At 35.3% G+C, this 24,429-nt stretch overlaps 1 protein-coding gene across 3 annotated transcripts in view; it reads right to left on the bottom strand.

The window, feature by feature from the left end:
• The window catches only part of NAV3 (neuron navigator 3), an 855,568-nt gene that overhangs the window by 244,001 nt on the left and 587,138 nt on the right, over nt 1-24,429 (bottom strand). For all 3 annotated transcript variants that reach the window (XM_037846473.1, XM_037846472.1, XM_037846475.1), the window contains 2 exons: nt 3,776-3,893; nt 3,074-3,126 (listed from right to left, as the gene is read on the bottom strand). In XM_037846473.1, the coding sequence (XP_037702401.1) occupies nt 3,074-3,126; nt 3,776-3,893 (171 nt within the window). The remainder of the gene's footprint in view (nt 1-3,073; nt 3,127-3,775; nt 3,894-24,429) is intronic.

Genomic DNA, 24,429 nt, shown 5'->3' on the forward strand with positions numbered 1-24,429 from the left:
GTCACCTCCAATTTGATGTTCAATAGATACATAGAATGCCACATGTCAGAATATCTATTAATTGTCTTTTTCCATCACCCTTTACCCTGCTTTCTCCCTCTACAATAAGCATCTTAAAAAAAAAATTACTTATTCCTTCAGACCAAAAAAGAAAAAAAAAATTGGGCCATTTCATACTCCTTATATTACTCATTTCTCGCATCCAACTGGAGACCAAAATTTACTAATTCTAGAATCCCCAGAGAGTTTCCAGAGCAATCTCTTTAAGTATTTATATCATATCATGCCCAGTACTGCTTTAAAATCTTCTAAAGGCTCCTCACCCAACTTAGAATAAACACACAAACTCCTTATCTTGGCCCTACATGATCAGGTTTCTGCCTTCCCTTCCAAACACTGTTCACTGCATTCAAACCTCAGTTATCTTCAATTTGTTTCTGGAACACACCAAGCTTACTCCTTTCTCATTTACTTTGTTCTTGCTTTTACTTATCTGTTGCTGTTATTTATTTAAACATTTTCTCCTTTACTCTTCAAGTGTAGTTCATTAAGTGTCCCAATACCTAGAACCTTAGGTAATCAGCAAATATTGTTTAAATATTATTAATTACCTGGCTCTTATAGGAATTTATCAATACATTGCAGATTCACACAAGAAAAAGATAACTTCTATTCTTGAGGTTAAAATAATCCATTAAAGTTATCAAGTTTGAAATTTAAATAAACAGAATTTGTGACTAGAAACAGTAGCAGACCTAGTTATACTTTACCTTTCATTCTTAACATAAATAGCAAACTAACCCTACAAAAGATTAGATAAACAAAAAGATGTGGCCAAAGTAGCTCTATGAGCAAGGACAGCACACAGTGTTACTAATGCAGCACCTTTCAGTTGTTTTGCAATAGTGAAACAGGCTACATCCTGTTATGTAGTAAGTCATGCTACCATAATTCTCTTTCCTCTAGTTTTGTGTCTCAGTTGAAGTCTGGAATTTTTATTCATGAATAACATAGCACCGATGCCAATTCTTAACGAAGGCAAAATGATCAACCAAAGACTTTAGACTTATTTCATACATATTCCTCTGAATTAATGTACTGAAGTGACGGTGTGCCCAATTTCACATTTGATATTCAACCACATCAGACAAAATGACAATTTAAGTCATTCTTACTCAAAATACAATGTGATTCTGACTAATACTTTTTGGCTGGAAAACTACCTTTTTGTAGCATTTGCTTTTCTCAAGATTTATCTTTTCTATTTTTTTTTTTAATCAGAAGTAGAAGTATCAACATCACATGCATGCTAGCTGTTACACATTTATTGTCTAATAAGGAGTAGGGAGCAATAAAAAATTAACAAGGTCTGACACTAATAAGAATCTTTTCCCAACTCTGGAAGCTTTAGGTACAGATGTTTCAGATAAATATCTAAGGACTAGATCTCTATCCAAAGTTATGAATCTTGGGGGTTGTTTTTTGTTTTTCTGTCATCAAGTACAAGCTTGCCTGTTTATCAGATTCTATTTAATCAGAATAAAATTGGAATGATAGCAGAATATTAAGAGTTTCTAGACTTACAATGTTTTATACTACCCAAAACCTTCTCAGAGTTGAAATAATGAAAGCAAAACTGACAGTGATAAGTTCAAGAAACATTATTTTCAGGGATAACAGAGCTTTTTATTATGAAACCCTAATAATCTTTCAAAACCAGTTACATCCATGAATGTGAAGTACTACTACCCTGCAGTTGTCTATCAGTTTAGAAAGTAAAGAATGTTCATATACGTATCTCATAACCACATTTTAATTAGTGTTCATTTTATAAATGAGAAAGCTGAGGCTCAGATAGGTTATATGTCTTTCCCCAAATCACACAGCTATTATGTAGCATAGTTTGAACATGTGCTAATTCAGCTTGCTCTTAGCAAAACTTCAGAGAATAGCTATAATAAATTTCCTTGGATCATGTTCCTGCCCAGAGTAATTAGATCAGGAAGTTTCCTATAAATTGAAGTATTTTACAGAGACTCTATCTTTTATAGTGATTTTTTCATAACAGCTACAAAGATCCATGACATTTGTAATTGGTCTTTGGAGAGCTTATAAAAAAAACAAACACCTCCTCCCCCTAAACAAAACAAAACATGCTAGTTAATCATGCTTTAAAAATAAACCCTTTTATTATTTTGCATTTCAGTTTCCTGACAATAAGGAAAGCAGGTCATGCAGTCAAAAAAAGTTCATTAAGATCTCATCAAGTTTATTTATAATGCATATTCTGTGCTAATAAAGAGTTTTTGGGGAATCTCCATCTTGTAGATTTTTGGCTATCATTCTTGACATCTGCCTGATGTACCTTTAGTCAATGCATTTTTTGTTTCAGGTTGTCCTATAATATTAAATTGTGAGAATCTAATAAAGAAAGGGATGAGTTTTATCTAGAAGTCTGCCAATCTACAATCTTACTTTAAAACCTCAAGTTCTACCCCTCAGTAAACATAAGAGGGGTCTGGGGGAGAGACAGACGTCCAAACCAGACAACTTTGTGAAAAAGATTAGGAATCCTATCTTATAATCAGTCACTGCTTAGAAAACTTCCAGCAGCACGCCTTTGGATCCATTTCCAAAAAACGTTGAAGAGTCCATGTGTTTACATTGGACTTTGTTATGAACAAGGAAAAATACTATTTATAATACATATGGCAAGTTCTGTCCTTCAAACCCGTTGTTAAGACCAAAAGGCTCCACTTAAAATTGTAAATGGGATTTATTGCCATCAAGACTAGAGTGAAATTAAATTATCCAGGACATCAGAACAAAACAAACAGGGAGCTGATGAAACACCTGAAGATAGGTTATACAGGAGTCATACTTTTTCAACTGCATTAATGTTATCTCTTGTTCATAAATTGCACCCTAGAAATAAATATGATAGGATGTGATCAAACAGTATCTGAAACAAGCAGAAGGACATGCAGGAAAAAACGTCTATTCCACTTACAAATGCAGCCAATTCTGGAAGTGAAGATAAGCAATATTTATTGAGAATAAATTTGATTCTTACCATCTGAGACTGACTCCTAGGACATCCATTGATATCTTCAACTTTTTCATTTGCTAAAGTCAAGAAATAAAATAAAGGAGAGAAAAACAAAGAATGATGTACTTAAGCAATGAAATAAAACACACAGATGTACAAATGAGACAACAAAACAAAACAAAACAAAAACAAGCAAAAATGTTGCTGCTACATTTACTCTGTCTCCCAAGCTATGAACAAGAGGACACACAACTTGTTAGCAGCCGCCAATTCCATATGCACAAATCAGGCAAAAAAAAAAAAAAAAAAGAGAGGGAGAGAGAGAGAGAGAAGGAAGTTGCTGCTAATTCTTTAGCCTGTGCCAAATGACTGCTGACATGAAACCTTTCACAATTGTCCCTGCTGGATCAGGATACAGTTTCAAGGAATCTCTTAGTTTATGAGTTACTCTAGCTAACAAAATGCACACATGGGAGACATATGGTTTAATGAAGCATTCATTTCTGACAATCCAGTATATGTAAAGATACAGTTCTAGTCATTTAAAAGTACGGCCAAACCACCTTTTTCAAACAGCTTCAAATAAACATTTTAATTTGATCAGGGGAGAGCTACATTAATCTCAGAGACACATGTACCAAGTCAGTATGCACTCAACTTAAATTGTAGTTCACCAAAACCGGGATAGGCAGGCTTTCATGTTTTCTCTCAGAGGGCAGGTCTTACCAATGATCTGGATGATTTCTGCTAGCAGTACTCCATCTGCAATGTCTTGTTGCAAATCCTTGATCAGCCGCTTGTGGCCCGATTTTGCTAGGTAGTGGTTGGCCCAGTCAGTGTAAATCTGTGGAACGGAGGGAGGGGAGAAATGAGACGGGCTGAGGAAAAGAGAGACAATAAAAATGCTTAAGACAAATGCTGGATTCAAAGGGAAGCTATTCTGGATCACATTCCAGTTTAAGAAGTCAGAGCTCAAGAGGAAATAGTTGTAAAGTAATTTTTAAACAGCTCTTTCTCCCGCTTATCTCTTGTTTCAACGGGGGATGATTCACTCTATTTCAAAATTAGGGGCCAGTCACTTGTGACAAAGCAAAAATTCCCTTCCCGGACGACTACTAAGGAAACTCCTGTTACAAAGCAGTCTGGGTTCCCACTCACTTTCCTTTGGTTCTATCACTTTGAAAATAATCCTGCCTGTCCTTGTAAAAGGTTTGAAACCACCTGGACTGATACATATAGGAACCTTACTATATAAGTTTGCTTTTCTGAGAAGACTATTGAATTTGTCACGAGATATTTTCACATCATTTAATCAAGTGATTATAAATGCCTTCCTAAGATATTTTATTTTGACTGTCATCTCCCATTCAAGCCTCTTGAAATGTGTTCATATGAGGGAAGAGAGGCAGCAAATGCAGTTATTACATAGAAATTACAACATATAATTGAGGAGTAGATAGTGAGCCACAAGGTTGACAATTTAACCTAGAGTGGATGGCTTGTCAACAAACAATAGATTATGATATAAAGAAGAGTTGAAACTGTTCAAAAACTTCACAAAAATAAAATGTTACTAATTTATCAAATGTTAGGGTACACTTAGTAATGTGTAGTATTATTTTAAAGGAAAGAAATAAGTATGAATATCAATTTCATGGGTGACTCATGGATATGTTAGCGACTTTATCACAAGGCACACTATACGTGCTTTAATAGAAAAACAAAAAATTTGAAATGAAAATAAAAGAGGGAAAATAAATAGGAAATATATACATATAAAAGCATTATGGAAGCACTAAAATTAGAACTGGGAACATATTGGGACATTGATAAAAGAAGTGAAGTGAAGGTCCTTTTCAGAAGAGGGGATGCATCATGCAGAAAAGCAGAGAGGCAAAGAAATCCAAAACTGTTGGAAACACTGTAACTAAGGCAGGATGCTTGAAATTAGGACAATTTAGGCTGGATAGGTAAGTTGAGTCTTATATTCAGGAGCACTGAATATCAACTAAAATTGTAAAACAACTTTTTTATTTTTAACAAAACCAATACACATTTTTTGGAAAAAAAATTAAATTGGAAATATAGAAATTAAGTGAACCCCTGCATACCTTTGAATAATGTGATACGAATAGTTCTTTTTTTTTTTCCTATGCAAACACCACACTACACATTACACATATACCCACACCCAGTAAGATTTTTAACAAATTTGGCTTGAAACTGACATATCACCTTGCAGTTTCAACTTTTTATGTAACAATATTTTAATAACATTTCTCAAAGTCATTCATATATATCTATCTCACTATTTTTGACATTTGATTGTGCATATCAATCCTTCTATTGAAGAATATTTAGTTTGTTTAAACTTGTTTTTTATATGTAATGCTGTAAGGAACATACTTATATGTGGAAAACAGCCTTACATATGTATCTTTGCATACTCTCACACTAGTAGTGTTACAGGACCAAAACCTAGAAGTGGTCCTGCAAAGTCTTTTTGATGGATCCCAGGTGTAGGCATTCCAAAATTACAACATAGAATAAAGATTATTTTTTTGTTTAGAAAATAATAAATGACATCTCAATGCAAATGGTGATTAAGTTTCCTGAAGGACATAATGTATTGGCGACAACCTGTTGTATAAGAAAAATATATATGATAGGGAAATTACATAACCTGTTGTATAAGAAAAATATATATGATAGGGAAATTACATTTCACCCTCTCAATGTCCATGATCACCTTTATTTTGAAAGTGCTAAAGTATGAGAAACATAACTTGCACTTCTGAATTTGAAAACAAAACCAGACAATTGTTTCATGTGGTGACAATTGCCTCAGTAAAAATGTCATGTGCTTGTATTATTGTAAAATTGCCGTTTCATTAGGACTTATACTGTTCAGAATTTAAAATATTTGAACACTTTCCCCTCATCTATACATAATTCAAATTAATTGATTAGCCTTTTAGTAGAAACTTCTGCTCAAGCCAGACTTGATTTGTACCAAGTCATCTCCAAAGGCAGTGAGTCCCAAGGTCACTGGACCGACTTTAAAGGATGGAACAAAGATGAAGGGTATGTGTTCTGGAGTCAGACAGACCTAGCTTTGCAGCCCAGAACCATGACTTGCTACCAGTAAGATCTTGGACTCATTACTTATCCTTTTCTAAACATCAGATTCCTCATCTGGAAAATAAGGTGTCTTCATTTTCAAAGTTGCTATGACAAATACCACACAATGGGTTGGCTTAAACAATGATAATTTATTGGCTCACAGTTTTAAGAGTAGACATAAAAATCCAGGTATCAGCAAAGCGATGCTTTCTTCTCAAAGACTGTAACATTCTGGTGCTGGCTGCTGGTGATCCTTGGGGTTTCTTGGTTTGTAACATGGCCTCGGGTGGCATAGCCATGTTCTCTCCTTTCTCTTCCAGTTCCAGTGACTTCCAGTTTACAGCAATTCCCCCTGGCTTCCTCTCACCATGTCTGAATTTCTTCTGCTTATAAATGGCTCCAGTAATCTGGATTAAGACCCAACCCCATCAGTTGGGCCCACTTTAATTTAAAATAACATCATCAAGAGATCCTATCTACAATGGGTTTATACCCACAGGAATGTGGATTAAGATTGGAAACTTGTCTAAATTGGGGTATATAATTTAATCTACTGCATAAGGATAAAAATAATATTTAAAAAATAAGGTTGATGATGGGACTTAATAACACAGCATTTGTAAAATGCTGGCCACAGAGTTTGTCCTGAAGAAATGTTATTATTATCAAGATTGCCTCAATCTTTATTTTGCTATTGAAGCTCTCTGATAAATATTTTTTGAAGTTATCACAGAGGTTAAAATAATTGAGAGGACTGACCATAGAAGGGTAAAGAAATTGAACTCCTCTTCTGACACTACTCAGACCTCTGACTCTTCTTCTAATTCACAGGGGTCACTTATCTGCTGTCATCCCAACTCAAGGGAATGTTTGTATGTTTAAGGCTCCCATGTTCTCATCCAGGCCTGCAGGGTCTCTATTGTGACGCCATCTCCATCAAACTCCATGTTGTACGGATTTTGTTTCATGAAGGCATTAAATTATGGAGAAAAATATTTATTTAAATAACAGAGTGGATGGTATTAAAATGAAAACAAGAAGATTTTCATTCTCCAAATGCACGTCAACAGTGCCTCAACATCGACCCAAATTCCTCCTGGCAGTTAGGTGAGCAAACAGTTGGAAAACCAGCTGGTTCACTTCAAGATATGATCGGGAAAGCCTCCAATTTAGCTCTCTGATAATTTTTGACTTAGGAATTCTCCCAGAGGAATCCCACATCCAGGTGCTTTGACTTGTCCAGAATCTCTAATATTTGAAACTTTGCTCAGACCATAGTTCCAACTTTAGCTACAATCAGTTAAATCAATTCAGACTATTCAAATGAATTTAAAATAAATCTTCATTTAAAAATAAGTCCTACACAACTTATTGTATTTATTCTTTCTAACAAACATTGTGTACCTATTGTGTATGCCCTGTAAATAAAAGATACATGAGGCTCTTCAAGGCAATCACAAGAAAGGGGAAGCCAGTGCCTTCCAAAAGGATGGTATAATCTTGATGGGGAACTATGAAACAATTACAAGACAAATTATACACATTTTTAAAATAATACATAAATTTACATTTATCTGTCTGTAAAATGTTTGTATCTGCAAGCTGAGGAAAAAAGAGTAAATATGAGGTGTGTCTTTAGTGGGACAGACTTCAAGCAAAGGACACATGATATATAAATTTATTTAAAACTCACCAATGAACTTATTATAAGGTTCTGCTGAGAGAGAATACAATCTTTTCAGCTGTCATTATAATGGTTTGCTCAAATCAACAGGACAGAATGGTACTTTTACCACAGCATGTCTTAGAAATTATAGTGCAATTTGCACAATTATATATGCATAATTATTCATTTACAGTAGTAAAAAATAAAGATCAACAGTACTAGGGCATAATTTATATTTCCCATTGTATTAATTAGGGTTCTCTAGGGAAACAGAACCAACAAGAGATATCTGTAAATATAAGATTTTAGAAAAGTGTCTCATGCAACCGTGGGGCAGGATGCAAAGTACAAATTCTGTAGGGCAGGCAGCGAACTGGCAACTCCGATGAAGGTGTTCAAAGAACTCCTCAGGAGAGAGAGCTGGCAGCCAAAGAAGTGAAGGTCCTCTTACTTTCTCCCTTAAAAGTCCTCAACAGATTGGGTTAAATCCAGCTGACTGAATTCTTTCAACTGCAGAAGACAATGCCCTTCATTGATGTAATCAGTCACAGGTGCAGACAATTGACTGATGATTTAATAAACCAGCCTTCAGATTTATTAACCAGCCACAAATGTCCTTGCAATAATGGTTACGCCAGTGCTTGCTTGACCAGACACCTGGACACCATCACCTGGCCAAGTTGACACATGAACCTAACCATCAACACCCATTTATTGGCATGCATTGTAGAGCCTGTTAAACAATAGCACATATTCTCTGAGTATTCTCTGAGGAACATTCTATATTGTTGGAATTCCTGCTCTGCCATTTAATATCTGTGTAGATATTGGACATTTAGTTTCTTTCAGTGCTAGAGTTTCCTTACCTGTAAAATAATAATGATATTATCTACTACTGAAATTATTGTAAGGATTAATGAATTGATACTTATAAAGCATTTTGAACACAGCCTTTCACTAGTATTTCTGAAATGTTAAATATATATTAATGTCCCATGGTTTTATTATGAAATAAATTTACAATAATTACAGCTAAAAGTTGGCTAATATAATAGACTGTTATCATTGTCAAATCTTATCTACCCAGGTGTAATTAACATAATTTAGGAAAACTGCAAGTTGTAATGATTTCTTAGTTTAGTCTCTTTTTTTCAAATATAGTGCTCATTCCTCACGGTCAAGCAGAAGATTGGAAAACAATATATATGACACCATATTCCTTTTGTCTAGTGAACCTGTCATAGTAACACAGCATCAGAAGATCTACTTTGAATCTTCTTGGAATCCTAAACTTCTGTTAGTGGTGATTTTTTTACTACTAACAATGTAACGCATTGCCTACATGTATTGCAGCAAATTGTCCCTAGCTTCCTTTAACTTTTATTTATTTTATCACTTGATGAATGTTTTATAACTTACCTGTCACTCAATTATAAAAGCAAAGATTGCAAATATTTTTGTTATTTCAATACTTTACACTGAGGTACATAAATATTTCAAAGGAGGAACAATGATTTATTTTGGGGGGGTTAATTTTTTTAATTTTTAATTTTATTCTTCAAATACTCCCTCATCCCCTCTCCCGCCTTCCCCTTGATAACCTCTAATCTGCTTCCCATCTCTGCAGATTTGCTATTTCTAGTCATCTCTTATAAGTGATATCAAACAATTTTTGTCCCTATGTGTATTGATTATTTCATGAGCATAATGTTTTCAAAGTTCTTCCATGTTGCAACATGTCTTACAACTTCATTTTTTCTTATAGCCAAATAATATTCCACTGTGGGTATGCACCACATTTTGCTTATCCACTAATTTTTGGCACTTGGGTTGTTTCCAGCTTTTGGCCATTGCTTATAATGCTGCTATAAACCCTTGTGTACAAGTATCTCTTTGCAACCCTGTTTTCACTCTCTTTGGGTAATTCTGTATTTAACTTTTAGAGGAAACCACATATTGCTTTCCACCGGGACTGCACCACTTCCATTTCCATCAACAACACACTAGAGTTCCAATTTTTTTGCATCCTCTTCAAAACTTGTTGGTTTCCATTTTTAAAATACTAGCCATCCTTGTGGGTGTGAAGTGGTATCTCTTGGGGTTTTAATTTGCATTTCTGTAATGGCTATTGATGTTGAGCATCTTTCCATGTGTTTATTGGCCATTTGTTTATCTTCTTTGGAGAAAAGTCTATTCAAGACCTTTGCCCATTTTTTAAAGTGGGTTGCTTATCTTTTTGTTGTGGAATTGTAGGAGTTTATATATATAGTGGACATTAAACCCTCTCTGCTATATGATTTAAAACTATTTTCTCCCATTCTGTAGTTTTCTTTTCACTTGTTTGATGATTTCTGTATATGTACAAAATTTTAAAATTTTGATGAAATAAAATTTATCTATTGTTTCTTTTGTTATTGCTGCTTTTAGCATATCTAAGAATACACTGCCAAATCCCAGGTCATGAGGATTTGTCCCTCAGTTATCTTCTAAGAGTTTTATAGTTCTAGCTCTTACATTTAGGTCCTTGATCCATTTTGAATTGAATTTTGCATATGGTGTGAGGTAGGGGGTCTAACTGCATTCCTCTGCATGTGAATATCCAGTTTCCCCAACACCATTTGCTGAAGAGACTCTAACTTCCCCATTGCATGTACTTAGCACCCTTATAAAAAAATCAATGATTTATTTTTAATGAATGCTGAATAGCCTGATGAAGGGAAAGAAAAGAGGAAAGACAGCTTCTTCATTCAAGATGAGAGTCTATTTGAAGTCACTAATCTTAGAAAATAGAGCGTATCCAGGCAACTTAAGTATTAGCTGAGATGACTTTAGCCCTGTATTTATCTGTATCCATTACTTTTTCCCCAACATTCAAGCAATAGCAATAGCTTCTTATAAACATTGCTCCCTGATATATTCAAATTAATGGCTTTGAGTAGCCAAGTAGGATTGTGTTAACCGTAGCAGGCATATGTTTTGTTGCCAACCATGGATTTCAATGGCAAGAACTGGGTTTTTGCATCTTAGTAGGCAGCAAAGGATTTAGTGCATTACCTTAAACCATAAATGGTAGATTAGGAAAGAGTACCAATGACGTAAGAGTACTTTTCCCCACACAGGAAAAAAAAAAAAAAAAAAAAAAACTGATAAGGGAAGAAAATTGGAAGGAAAGCAAAGTCCTGAGAACAGCTCTAACTGGACCACTCTCTGGGCTTAGTTGCCTAGTAACATTTGGTCCTGAGAATGGACTCACAAAACACAACATATACCACAACTCTATAGGAAAGGAACCTTTTTTCCCCAAGTTCCTGAGATCCATATGGAATTGTCTGAGAGAAAGCCAACAATCTTAGAGAACACTTAAAATAAGAACAGGAAGTATGGGCAGAACTGATATATGAAAGTAGAAAGTAAACAAAATATGAGAGAACAGATTATGATAACTCAAGTCTGGCAGGCATCATATATTCAAGCACTCACCAGACAGCAGTGTTGGTGGGTACTGATGGCAAAGAAAGAAATGTGTTACCCCCGGTGTCATGTAATAAGTAACCGTCTTTGCCCCCGCTTCCAGCCCAGATCATTCCAGAGAGAAAAGATGCAGAAGGCAAGGGGAAAAATCTGGACTTGAGTGAAACTTTCCTTAAATACTGAGTTTTAAACCAGATGTGTTTGAATTTGCATTGAATTGGCATAAAGTTTTTCCTATTGTACAGAAACAGAGACTTGAAAGGTGAATTCACTTATAAATTTTTTTTTAAAAAAAAGCTATAATTTTGTCTTCCCCATGTAACTCTTCTCTTGCTACAGCCAAAAAAATTATTCAGTATGCTCTGAATCAGCATGCTATTTCATACTTCTGTTCCTACAAAAGAACAGAAGGCACTTCACTTTTATCACTGCAAAATCCAAGAATGGTAGGCAATGTTGCACAAAGAAGCTTGGGGAATTACAATAGGATTAGGAATTGATAAGTGTTACATTTAGTCAATTTCAAAAGCTCATCACAGAGTGGCTCATCATGTGCTGTTACAGACTGATATGAGCAGGAGATCCATGAAGTTAAACCCCTATGGCTCTTACAGACCCTTCTAGAAATCTCAGTGGACTGAAGTTCTTGTGGCTGTATTATGAATTAAACCCTTTAAAAGTTTGGGTAATATGTATGTCATCACAACACATGTAATAGATACACCTACTAAATGGTTCAAATCAGCTAGTATATTTCTTGATTTTTATATTTCATGAAGTATTTTTAAAAATTCAAGTTTCAAGGTTGATTTAAAAGTGAATTTTAATGATTTAGTAACACCAGAAAATAAGTGAATTATCTAAGAAGGTAGGCAATTTCTCAAGTAAACATAAAGTGACCTCTGATATTTTCCATTTCCTTTGTCTTTTATTTTTCATATCTAATCTCCAACCGCATTCTGTTAATTCTATCTCCTCGTTACCTCTTAACCCTTCTGCTCCATTCCACTATAATTGCCCTGGTTCAGCTTCTCATCACCTCTCACCCAAATTGCGTTAACAGTCTTAGAAATGGTCTCTGAGCACAGGCAGACTGAGCATTAAACTATTCTATACACCATAACTAGTGATTGCTTTAAAATGAAAATCTGATCAAATAATTTGCCTTCCTACTTAAAATCACAGAGTAGCTCCCACTTAAGTTCAGAACAAAGTTTCATTATGAAGTCAATTTATTAAGATTTTTCTCTTTAAACACTGAACTGGTTTAAAGAAAAATGGCAAAGAAGATAAGGAAGCACACAGTTATGAAGGTGTTAGAAAGATGGCTGAAGACTGAGGAACACCGTGAAAAAGGATGAGCTTTGACAGGCAGAAAGAAGGGGAAAGCAAATCCTATGAAGAGGATACAGCTATAAAGGAACCTACAAAGGAACAAAAGTATGAAATAGCATGCTGATCCAGAAATATTGAATAATTTTGTTTGGCTGAAGCATAAGGAAGAGCTACCTGGGGAAGACAAGAGAGAAATGGACAGGAAGACAGGTAGGGATCAGGCAAAGAGGAGTCACATGTAAAGCTGAGAGAGTTGTATTAAGATTCTTAGATGAAATTTAGTCATTAAACATTTTTATGTAGGAGATTACCATAACCGTGCCTGTGTTTTTAAACTCCAGCTCTCGTGCAGCTATAAAGGAGACTCTAGAGTAGAGAAACACTGAATAAAGACGGACTATTTAAGAGACCAGTGTAAGACTTCCACTTTCAAGATGGTGAATTAAAGAGTTTTTTGTTCTGTATTTTCTAGAAAACTTTCCTCAAACAACAAGAAGAAACTGAAACTCAAACTCTTATTTCCATGACCACAATATATGAGCATGGAAAGCAGGTGAAAAGATGGTAAGTGATGTAGCAAAGAAAAGTAGAAAAAGATCAAGCCCCCAAAGGCCTGCAGAAGGAGATAATGGAGCAATGCAAACAGATTTTCCCACAGAACACCAGAATAGCTCAGGAAGTGAAGGCATCAGACCAAACAGAAGGCGGGATGAACAAGACTCAAAGAATTTTATAACCAACCCTTTCCCCTCATGCCATCAAGAGCCAGAAAATATAGATTCCAGGGAAAAGCTGGACTTATGGTTCCAGGCATAGCAGGGTGTAGGGATAGGAAGGAAAACAGGAGGGGTAAATAAAATTGTGCATACTGATGTTGAGATACCTCCCCCAACCCACTTCTCCTCAGCTCCAAAGCTCAAGAATACAGGATTATACCCCCAACCCTGATCTCAGTCAGAGACATGGAGGATCCTTCTCTGACAATAATGATCATTCTTAAGACCAACAGACATGTGGGTTCAGAGCATTCAGTGAACTGACCAGCTGGCAATTAGACGGACAGAAAACGAACTCCAGAGGACACGGAAGAACTGTGTGCGTGTGTGCACACGCACACATATAGCTTCCATGTCATTTTTTAGGGTCTCACACTTGCTATAACAGAGAGGAGGGTTACTAGACAATCGATGGAAACTTCTAAAATAAAATACAGATACCTAAATAAGCAGACAAAAAGAAGTCTGAATAAAAGGAAGACAAAGTAGGGAGCAGAAACATCTTCAAGGAAATTGAAATACATACCCTAAGCTAGATAGGTAGATTAGAGATGCTTCATCCATCAGAAAAAAGGGGATATTTTGTGCGCGTACACAGATATACACCCAGACACACACACACACACATATCCCTAGAGAACAAGTAGTAGTTTTGTCAATTGAAACTTTAAAAGTTAGATGCCTGGAAGATTAAGCTGAGAAAATTTCTAGGCAAGGAAATCAAACAATGCAAAAAGATGGGAAATAAGCTAGATAATATAGGACTATCAGAAGATTGATTTAGTGGGTCAAATGTCAGAGAGAAAATGATGGGAAGAAAGAAAACTATCAAAGTTTTCAGCACAATTAAGAAAATAAGGACTCATGGCAATATATATCAGGCATAAGGAAAAGATCCTAAACTGCTACAGGAGGGTGGGGCACAATGAAACAAATAAAAATAGAAGTACAAGTTATATTCAAAGAATCAGAAATTATAATGACATCAAAAGTCTCTACAGCACATTGGAAGCTAGAAGATATGGAAAAATTCCCATAAATTTTGGGAGAAAAGTGATTTTTCATCCTCAAATTCTATACGTGGACGAACTATCAAACAAGTAGAAAAGTAGAATAAAGATATTTCATACAAGAACATTCTAAAACAAATTGCTTCCCATGCACCCCTTGTCAGGTAGCTATCAGAATTTAGGAAAAATAAATTCTTCCAGCAAACAGGAGACTTGACATGAGGTGGGCAAAAGAAATTTCCAGGTTGAATGCAAAAAGAAGTCCCAGTCTCACTGCTTTGCAATATCTTAGAGAATAATCATTTCAGATGGAACAAAAACAAATGGTTCTAGGGCTGTTGACATAGGGAAATAATGGATTTGGTAGATTAACAGATTTGACTAGATAAAAATTATATTGGGATGCATTTTACAGAGCTTATTGGAAGATATAAAATGACTTAGCCAGGAATTCAAAATAAATTATGCAAATAGAAAAGTGAGACAATTATTACTAGTTCTAGGATACAAAAGCCACAATTTTTGTTTAGCAAAGGGACTATAATCATAAGACGGTACTTGATCTGGCACTGAATAAAAAGTACATGTCACTAATGAAAAAAATTAATATGGATTTAACCAAAAGTTGTCAGGTAAGTATATTGGGGGTAGGGGAAGGCAGCAAGAGGAGTATAAGAGAGCTAAATCCTCATATATAATTATCGAAGTTTAATAGATAATTGCTAAAATTGATTAATCAGGAGATTATAGCATATTACTTGAAAATATGGATATGAACATCATAAGATACTGCTAAATGAGTGGAAATTAGGTGATTTTTTTGGTCATTGTTAGAAAGGGGAGAAGAACCAGAAAAAGAAAATCGCTTTTGTTTGTTTAGTTATAAGACTTTCAGCATATTTCACTTTCATGGTATGATAGAAATGTAAAATTATTCTTTTACATAGGAAGAATCTGGATGAGAGTTGATGAAGCCCTAAACCAAACCTGTGGGATTATAAAAGAGGCATATTTAGGGAGTAGAATCAACAGGACTTGAAAGTCAAACACTTTGGATCAGGAAGAAGAAATCTAAAATTCTGGCTTGATATACTGCTGTCTCCAGTTTAGCAGGCACTCAAAACAGCCTAACTTATAACTTACAGGGTTATCAGCATGCATATGAATGATACCCCCAGTCTTGTGCTACATGGTGACCTTAATAGGCTAATGCAGGAGAACTCTAAAAATGCCTTCATTTTTAGGTTTTTTAAAAAAATGCAGACCTTTATTTTTTTCAAAGGTTTGATTTTAGTTTTAAAGAACAAAACTCTTTAATCATCAAAAATACATTAAAATTCTGGTATACATCACATGTATCACTAACATATTCTGCATGAAGGGATTAACAACCTAAATAAAAACAAAATTTGTATATATGCATAAACATCTCTTTCCATTATCACTTCATTTAACATTTTCAAGTTTTTAAGAGTTATTGCCTATCTGAGAAAATAATAGACATAGACAGGCTACTGTTCTTATTTTAACCATAAAGCCACATGGAACAAATAATCAGCATTAATATTCTAAATTCTCATGCACCTAACCCTACCCATACCTTCTCAGTGACACCTGGTATGCAGATATCAGAGGAACACACCACTTAACCCAAACTTCAGATTTTATTGGAATAGAAATTATACTGATATTTTCATTTACAACTACATTTATCTGTTTAAATTCTTATCCATAAATTATTGACTTGGAATGTAGTAGCATCTATCTATTTCCATATTGAAAGAAGTGAATTTTTAGATGAACAAAAATAGACCTAAATGTAAGCTGATAGGAAAAGAAGGGATAGGGTTCACTGTGCTAACTACAACATGCTCTGATTTTTTCAATGTGGTTTCTTTACAGAGAAAATAACTGAGGCCATAATACAAATTGTATCACCCATAATCAAATCAAACCATCCAACATTTACTAAACGGTACTCTCCTGGGAATTTGGGGCAATACTGAAAGGATAAAGCACACAGTTTACCCTCAAGAAATGAGGAAAGAAGGGCATAGGAAATGGGTTAATAAATTTTCACACCTAGTGGGTGTTCTCTGCAATGGTGATGCCTTAGTCTCTCCCCATTGCAGGGCCTGGTAATTGTTATGGGTGGCCAAACTCGTCCTAATTCTACCTACCTAATTCTTTGTCCAAATTATCCCTCCCCCAGATGATTGTGAAGAATCTTTGGCGTTTATATGAAGCCATATGTGTCACTCTCTAATGCCTCTCGTCACTTCAAATATATTGAACACTTTGACATTGGCCTCAGTATCTTTTCTTCTAACCTTAAGTGTTACAAACATCCCAAACAATTCCAATGTCATTGTGGACAATCCATCAAACACTGCCAGAGATCGAATGTATAATGAAGGACCATCTGCTCTGTCTTACTTGCATGGTGCCTGGTTAGTGATCTTTGCTCCTAGAAAGAATGTGACTTTTTGTAAATTTTTGAAAAAGGAGTTGGAGACTAATTATACAGCACAATTGTGGTACTAATTTAATTTGTATTTCACTTAGCTTCAATTGCCTTTCCACTCCCAACAGCAGCATAGGAATGGACTGCATAATATTCTTTCTCCAAAATGCAGTGTCTACCAATGATGGGATTGACGCTAAGGCACTATTTTAAACACTTTTAATGTTTTAAGTCATTCAATCCTCAAAGTTCCCTAAGAGAAAGTTACCCTTTTTCCATTTTAGAAATGAAGATCCTGAAACAGAGGTGAAGTATTTTCTCAAGATCACAGCAGTAAGTGCCATATAGAACTCAGAATTTCTGCTCAGAATTTGAACTCAGTCTATAAAAATGAAGTATTTTAATTATGAGATTTCCTAATTCCAGCCTCCTATAGTTATTTCTGTTGCATGTTATATTCATCTCAATATATGGGGGAAAACCTCCTTTATTTAACGTGCTACAATATCTGGCAATTGTAGCGTGTTCTATGGGAAATCCATCCCAACGGCTTGCAAAATTCTAATAATGCAGCAGACAACATGAACCAACATCTGCATATTAAACTGTACGAAAGAATATCTTAGAAAAACAGTTAAGGGAACCTTTAGTCCCACACTCTTCTAGAAGTAAAAGACATGATACTTGATATTCTTTTATCTGCTTTTTGTCTCAGTCTGAAAATCGAGGTAAATAGATAACACAAATTAATCCAAGGTAAATATTATTACCATCCTCTAAGGACCAAATAGCATAAAGGAAACTATATTTCAATGTAGGGGAAAAGAAACAAAAGGCCCACAGTTTATATAATATTTTTCTTTACCTCCTAAACCTCTCTTGCTATCAAGAAAAACACTGAGCAGAGAACATACTAATTGGAAATGCTCTTTGCAAACCATTCATTCCTGTGTTTAAATCTTTTAAATTATTAGTGATAAAGGAAGGCATCTATCTCAAAGTCTTTTCAAGATATAAAATCATTTTTTTATTTATTTAGAAAGAAGTGGGTAAGGGATGGTTTACATTTACTTAGGCTAAAAATACAGGACTCGGAAGCCAAGAGAGAACACAGTTCCTGCTGTGCTAAAAAGCCACGGTGAAAAGGAATGACTATAAAACTGCAACACCCGATGGGTACTAACATGTCCATTCAGCCACTGATAGGCAACAGCAGTGAAATTTCAGGGAACAGAATAAGACAAAAATATTTTTCTTGCTATGTCTCTTTCCTTTTTGTTACATGAACTCTAAGCAAACGCAGCATTATTTAGAAGACTTTACGAATCCCCGATAGAAGACATTCTATTTTCATAAATATATCCTATTTTCATAAATATTTAAAAATTTAAAAATTATTATAAATTATAATGAAACTATTTATGTGTATGTAAGTATATATGTGTGTATACATATATATGTGTGTTTGGATGTATGGAAACATATATATGAAACATGGTGATATATGTCTTCTAGTCTACTATTTGCTAATGGCACTTTGATGGATCCAATTTATATTCCAGTCATACACTATTACATATTGACTTCTTGCAAGTAGTTTCTCTCCAGTGACCTGCTATAGCTCCAAATCACCACAGGTAGGAGCTAAATCCCCATAGCTGTAAAAGACCGTCAACCAACAGTTGCTGCTACTTGATATGGGAGCTCTGTCACACTACAAACCCAAACTGCTCATATGATAAAAGTTACATGAACACCAAGAAAGCATCGGGACTTTAGAGGTCACTACATTAACAGCCACCTTAAAAATTTCCAAATTTCATTTTGAAATCCTTTTATTTTAAATGTACCGCAAATTGTTAGATTGCTGAGGATTCCATTTGATTTCCCTACAAATTATTATTTGTACAATACAAATTAATGTATTGGACTACAGTAAGTAAAATGCAAAATAAAAATAAAAATGGGAAAAATTAAAAAGGACTGCTTTATGACTTCTTACTGTGTTTGTGTACCAATATGAGGTCGTCAATAAAAATCCAAGATTCTAAATCAGCCAAGATATCCAGTTCAAATCTCCAAGCCAAATTTTACAAAATCTGTTCCCATATAAATTTATTCCTGTGGTTGAAGTTGTTCCTTAAGAGGTATGTGAAAAGTGATAAAACATCCATCCAACATTGAAGACTCAAGAAATAAAACTGCTCACTAGGCAGGAGAGGCTGATGGAAGTTGACGTCACACATACATGCACCCTCCAGGAAAAGAAAAACATAGAAGTTAAATTTTGAAGGATTTCAGAAGGGGAAAGTATGGGGCCGCAAGTCAGAAATTCTGGGCTCCTCTCCCAGTCCAAGCACTTACTACTGTATCTTGAGTTTCTTCTTTACTGCAAGGATCATATTCTTATCTACTCTGCCTACGGCACAGGGTTATTGTGAGGATTAAATGTAATTGAAAACATTTGCAAAAGAAATATGTGCTATACAATATAAGGCACCATTATTATAATCAATGAACCATGTTACTCAGGAACTACAATTAAAATTATATACCGCCCCCCACCCCAAACAAACATTGAGTAATTTGAAATAACTGTTGTACAAGTCAATATTGAGACCAACTACTTTTTAACTACATAAAAATAATCTATGGAACTTCATTCTCAGTCCATATATGATGTGCTATCTCATCTATCCTACAGAAGGTTATTATACTTCAGCTAAGTGTTTTGGCAATGGGTGATTGTAGATCAACTCCTTACCTGTTAAGAAGAGTTGACTCAACCAGGGATGCACTTTTCGGTTGCATCATGACTGGGAGACCCCACCCAGCCTGCCCTCATAAGGGAACCTGTCCCATTTTAGGCAGTATTCACCAAAATTTGTGCTCTACCTTCCATAGCACAGAATTTCCTTTAGAAAGGTTGAGACCAAAGCTAAAACAGTGGTCTGAAATGGCAAGGCACTTTGGAGTGGCCCATTCAGATCCAGAAAGTCATACCGAAACCTCTGTAGGAAAACAACAACTGAATGCAGGCACATCCCAACTAAAAAAAGTCAGAGTAAATACTGATAAGGGATTTTCTCAGGCATGGAAGTAAATGAATAACCAAAGGATCAAGGGCTCAGACAGAACAAGGAGCCCAGGTGATGAGAACGGCAATTAGGAAATCCATTGCAAAGCACTGACCTCCAAAAGGGCAGAGATCCTTAAAAAAAAAAAAACCTCATTGCTCATGGCGCACAGATTTTAAAACACAGAGGTAGGGAACTGCTCCACAGTAACTAGTCTAGCATCTTCTGGGAAAGCAGGTAATTGGAACTGGCAGCTGAACAAAAGAATGTCTTCAGGCAAGAGGCAGCAGATTTTGTTAAACAGATATACAGAAGCATTTGAACTCCAAGTTCACAGACAAAGATTCAGAGATGGAGCTTTGATCTAATGGCTGCAGTTCCCACCAAGTCATGAATGGCTTCCCACCCTAGCACAAATTTTATTCCCCATGCGCTCGGCTTTTTAAAGTTATTTCATTTGTCCTCCAAAGAATATTAGGAGATTGGCATTGTTATATTCATTTAACAAATGAGACAACTGAGGATCAGATCAATTAACTAATGCAGAAAGTCACAGTGCCAGATGTGAATTCGCTTCTCTCTCCAATACCCATACATTTTCGATGACATCGCACTATAGTCTCTATTGGTCTACTCAATAAAATGGATAACATTAAAACTTTTGTCAAGGTATTTGGAGGTGTCATTGCCTTTGTGTGCCCATAAAATAACTGTTTTTTTCTTAAAAATATGCAACATTAACCCTATGTTTTCCAGTAGATTTTTCATCTTTTCACATTAGAAGGGCCACATGAACTCCATGGTAAAGGAATTTAGCTATGAAACAAACTTGTAAGACAATCTTATCCAAGTCAGTTTCAAGCTGGAGTGGTTAACAACAGCATCATTTTGTGGCTGTAACATATTTGATTTTAAAATTTCCACAATTCATTGTTTACTCCAGGTTGTCAGTGTTTACGACTGGGCAAGTGTGGTTAATTCTGGGGTGCAGGATTATGAAGCATATTGTTACCTCATGCCTAATCTTCGTTCTCCAACATTTCTACCTATAATAAAAGTGAAATTTTGATCTCCATCTCTCTGACTCATCATCTATTTGACTTAGCTGAAGAACATTCATTAGTTCCTAAAGCTCCAAATTAAAATTTGAATAAATCTTAACATTTATAGAATTCCATGTCTTGAACATGCATGTACCCAGTTACAAGATTTATGATGGCAAAAAAAGCGTTTTCTGTCTTTTCTCAAAATAACCTAAATTTAAAGTTAAGCCTTTTAAAAAGGCTGTTGAATATTTCCCACACCTCTAGCCATAAATTTCACCTTCTTTACTGGCAGGTGAGTCTTGACAATGGGTTTCCTTTTCATGCTCTTATGATGAGATAGTTAGAAACCCAGATCTTTAAACATAGGGCCAAGATTGTCTGCTTAGAAATATCTGCAGCCTGTCAATTTCCTTTCGTGATAAGACTATGAGAACATAACTCACTGCCACATGGACAGGTATTTGAAGGCAACAGTTTTCAATGTCCCCTTATTTTCCAATAATTTCCTCTTTCCCAAGTATAGAGGTGTTTCAAGTGTAATTTACCACCCTTTCTTTTTGTGATAATCATTGCTGGTTAGCATTTAAATTTACACTTGCATATCAACTTGGGAAGAGATGACAAATATTTGGCTCCATGACACCAAAGGTGTTTGAATCTTGTCACATTAAAGCAAGAACAAATATTTATAACTGTCTTTCAGACAATTCAAATTTTCACAATATGTATTTCCCTACAACTTTATCTTCTTTTTCTACAACACCAAGTTAATTATGTTTCAGAAAAATACAGGGGAGGGGAGTTTCAGTGCTTTGTTTACAATACATTTTTTCCTCCTCTGGGGAGGTCTGATGACTTTTAATGTCTGTCCAGGTCACACAGGCAGCTATGTGGAATCACTATGGAGGGGAGGCGGCCCAGGCCCTGGGTACCCACATAAGTACAATATATGGTATGTTATTAATATTCTTTATTCTATATTAATAATGGGCTTTAGAGCACTAATTATTTACACTTGAGTAATAATAATAACAATGATACAATGTATTGAGCTCTCACTATGTGCTAAGCACTGTGCTATATTCTACCCAGGTATAATTAATGCATTTCTCAAAAGAACACTTTACAGAAGGTATCCTATTACAGGAGGTTAATCCTGTTTTACAGACAAGGTAGCTAAGGTTCAGAGATATTAAACAGTTTTGCCAAAGATTACACAGTTAGTAAATGGCTGAGCCTGGGTTATTAATCAGATCTAGCCAACTCTGGAGCTTTTAACACTATTCTATATTTTAAATGCATTTGATCGTTAGTACTAAAAGTGGTAACTTTTAAACCACGCCATATTTAAAATCTAATTCCCAAAACTGAAATATAAATGATTATTCAGTTTTTTATGGAAATCATGGGGTACTCATTTAAATTCCAATCACATAGCCCCCACAATGACAGAAGGCCATCAAGCGATCAAAGCTCAATTAGGTTTTCAATAAAGTTGAATAAACAGTGGCCCTTTGAAAGCCAAAATTCTGTTTATTTGATCAAATATAAAGCAAAGGGGGGGGTTAATTGCCATTGGGAACAGTGTACATGCAAACTGTCTCAATGAAAACACATCATTCTCATAAGAAAACAGATGTTTGCTAAATTAGTATGATTTATTTTGCCTTGATAGATATAAAAATGTCCTCCAGTGGTTGCTAGGTAAACTATTTTAGCTTAAGATAAAGATAAATTACAGACTTTGGATATTTTTCTTAATTATATATTTTGGTAAAACAGGTGATTAAAAAATACGTAAGTACACAAGGCAGTGCCTTTATCTGACATATTATCTCTGCTGCCCCCATCTCTACCTAAACAAAGTTACAGTAGTGCTGTGTGAGCATTTTCAGAAGTTAGGCTGGATACCTTCGTTTTCTACTCCCAGAAATTGAAGTCTAATTTAATGACATACAACTGAGTCCTGTAATATGAAACTTCTAAACAAACCAATTCACAAATAGTTACTTCCTTTGATGTAAGCAAGGTTTTGATTCATGTGGATGCCTGGTCAAGATTAGCATAAAAAGATCGTTGACCGCTTTGACCCTTTCCTCAGACAAATTCCTGATTAAGAGTCTGCTCTCCATGCATCCATTTCTTTTTACCTGTGGATACCAAATGTTTATGCTGTTTGTCCTCTTTCTGAGATATCCATACTCAGTCCAAACTTAGATTCCTTTCCCTAGTTCAATCCCTAAAGTTTCCAATTCTTCCTCTACTTTACTGTCTTTGAAATTATTCTTTATCCTATGGTAACTTCAATCCACTTGGCCAGTTGTATATATCTGATGTGGTAGACTGTAATAATGTTCATAATTGTCTACTCTCCAATAATGATGTGGGGCCAATTTCTCCAACCTTGAATCATGGTTGACCATTTGACTGGTTTGGTCAATGTGACCTTAGCAAATATGACACAGCACTTGTACATTTGGTCTTGCCTGCTTGCTGCTCTTGTAACCCTGAGCTGCCTTGTAAATAAGCTTGGGCTATCCTACTGGATCATGAGGCCACATAGAACAAGGTTCCAGTCATCTCAGCTGTGTCAGATGAAACCATCATGGACCATCCCACTGAGAGCCTTACAACCCTCAGGAAGAGTCACCTAGCTGACTGTCAGCTGACCACAAACTTGAGTGAGCCCATGGAAAAGAGATGAACTTTACTAATGAGCCCAGCCATAATTACTAACATACAAAGTTGTGAGCTAAATAAATGGTTGTTGTTTTAAGCCATGAAGTTTGGGGTTGGTTTTGCAGCAAAAGCTACATGACACATTTTCAAATAACCTAAAATAGGAGTGAATGACAGAACTATCAAAATCCTAGAAGAAAACATAGGGAAGCATCTTATGGACTTTGTATTAGGCAATGGTTTGTTAGACTTCACATCCAAAGCACAAACAACAAAAGAAAAAATACCTAAACAGGACCTCATCAAAATTAAAAACTTCTGTGCCTCAAAGGACTTTATCATGAACATAAAATGGCAACCTAAACAATGGGGGGTAAATTTGGAAACCACATATCCAATAAAGGTTTAATATCCAAAATATATAAAGAAATCCTTCAATTTAACAACAAAAAGAAAAACAGTCCAATTTTAAAATGGGCAAAAGATTTGAACAGGCATCTCTCCAAAGCAGATGTACAAATGGCCAGAAAGGCCATGAAAAGAATCTCAACATCATTAACCATCAGGGAAATGAAAATCAAAACCACCATGACATACCATTTCACTCTCATTACAATGATTACTATTTAAAAAATTGGAAAATAACAAGTGTTGGAGAGGATGCTGAGAAATGGGAACACCCACTCATTGTTGGTAGCAATGTAAAATGGTGCAGTTGCTGTGGAAGACAGCT

The sequence above is a fragment of the Choloepus didactylus genome, chromosome 8 (assembly GCF_015220235.1).
Source record: "Choloepus didactylus isolate mChoDid1 chromosome 8, mChoDid1.pri, whole genome shotgun sequence".
Classification (NCBI taxonomy): Eukaryota; Metazoa; Chordata; class Mammalia; order Pilosa; family Megalonychidae; genus Choloepus; species Choloepus didactylus.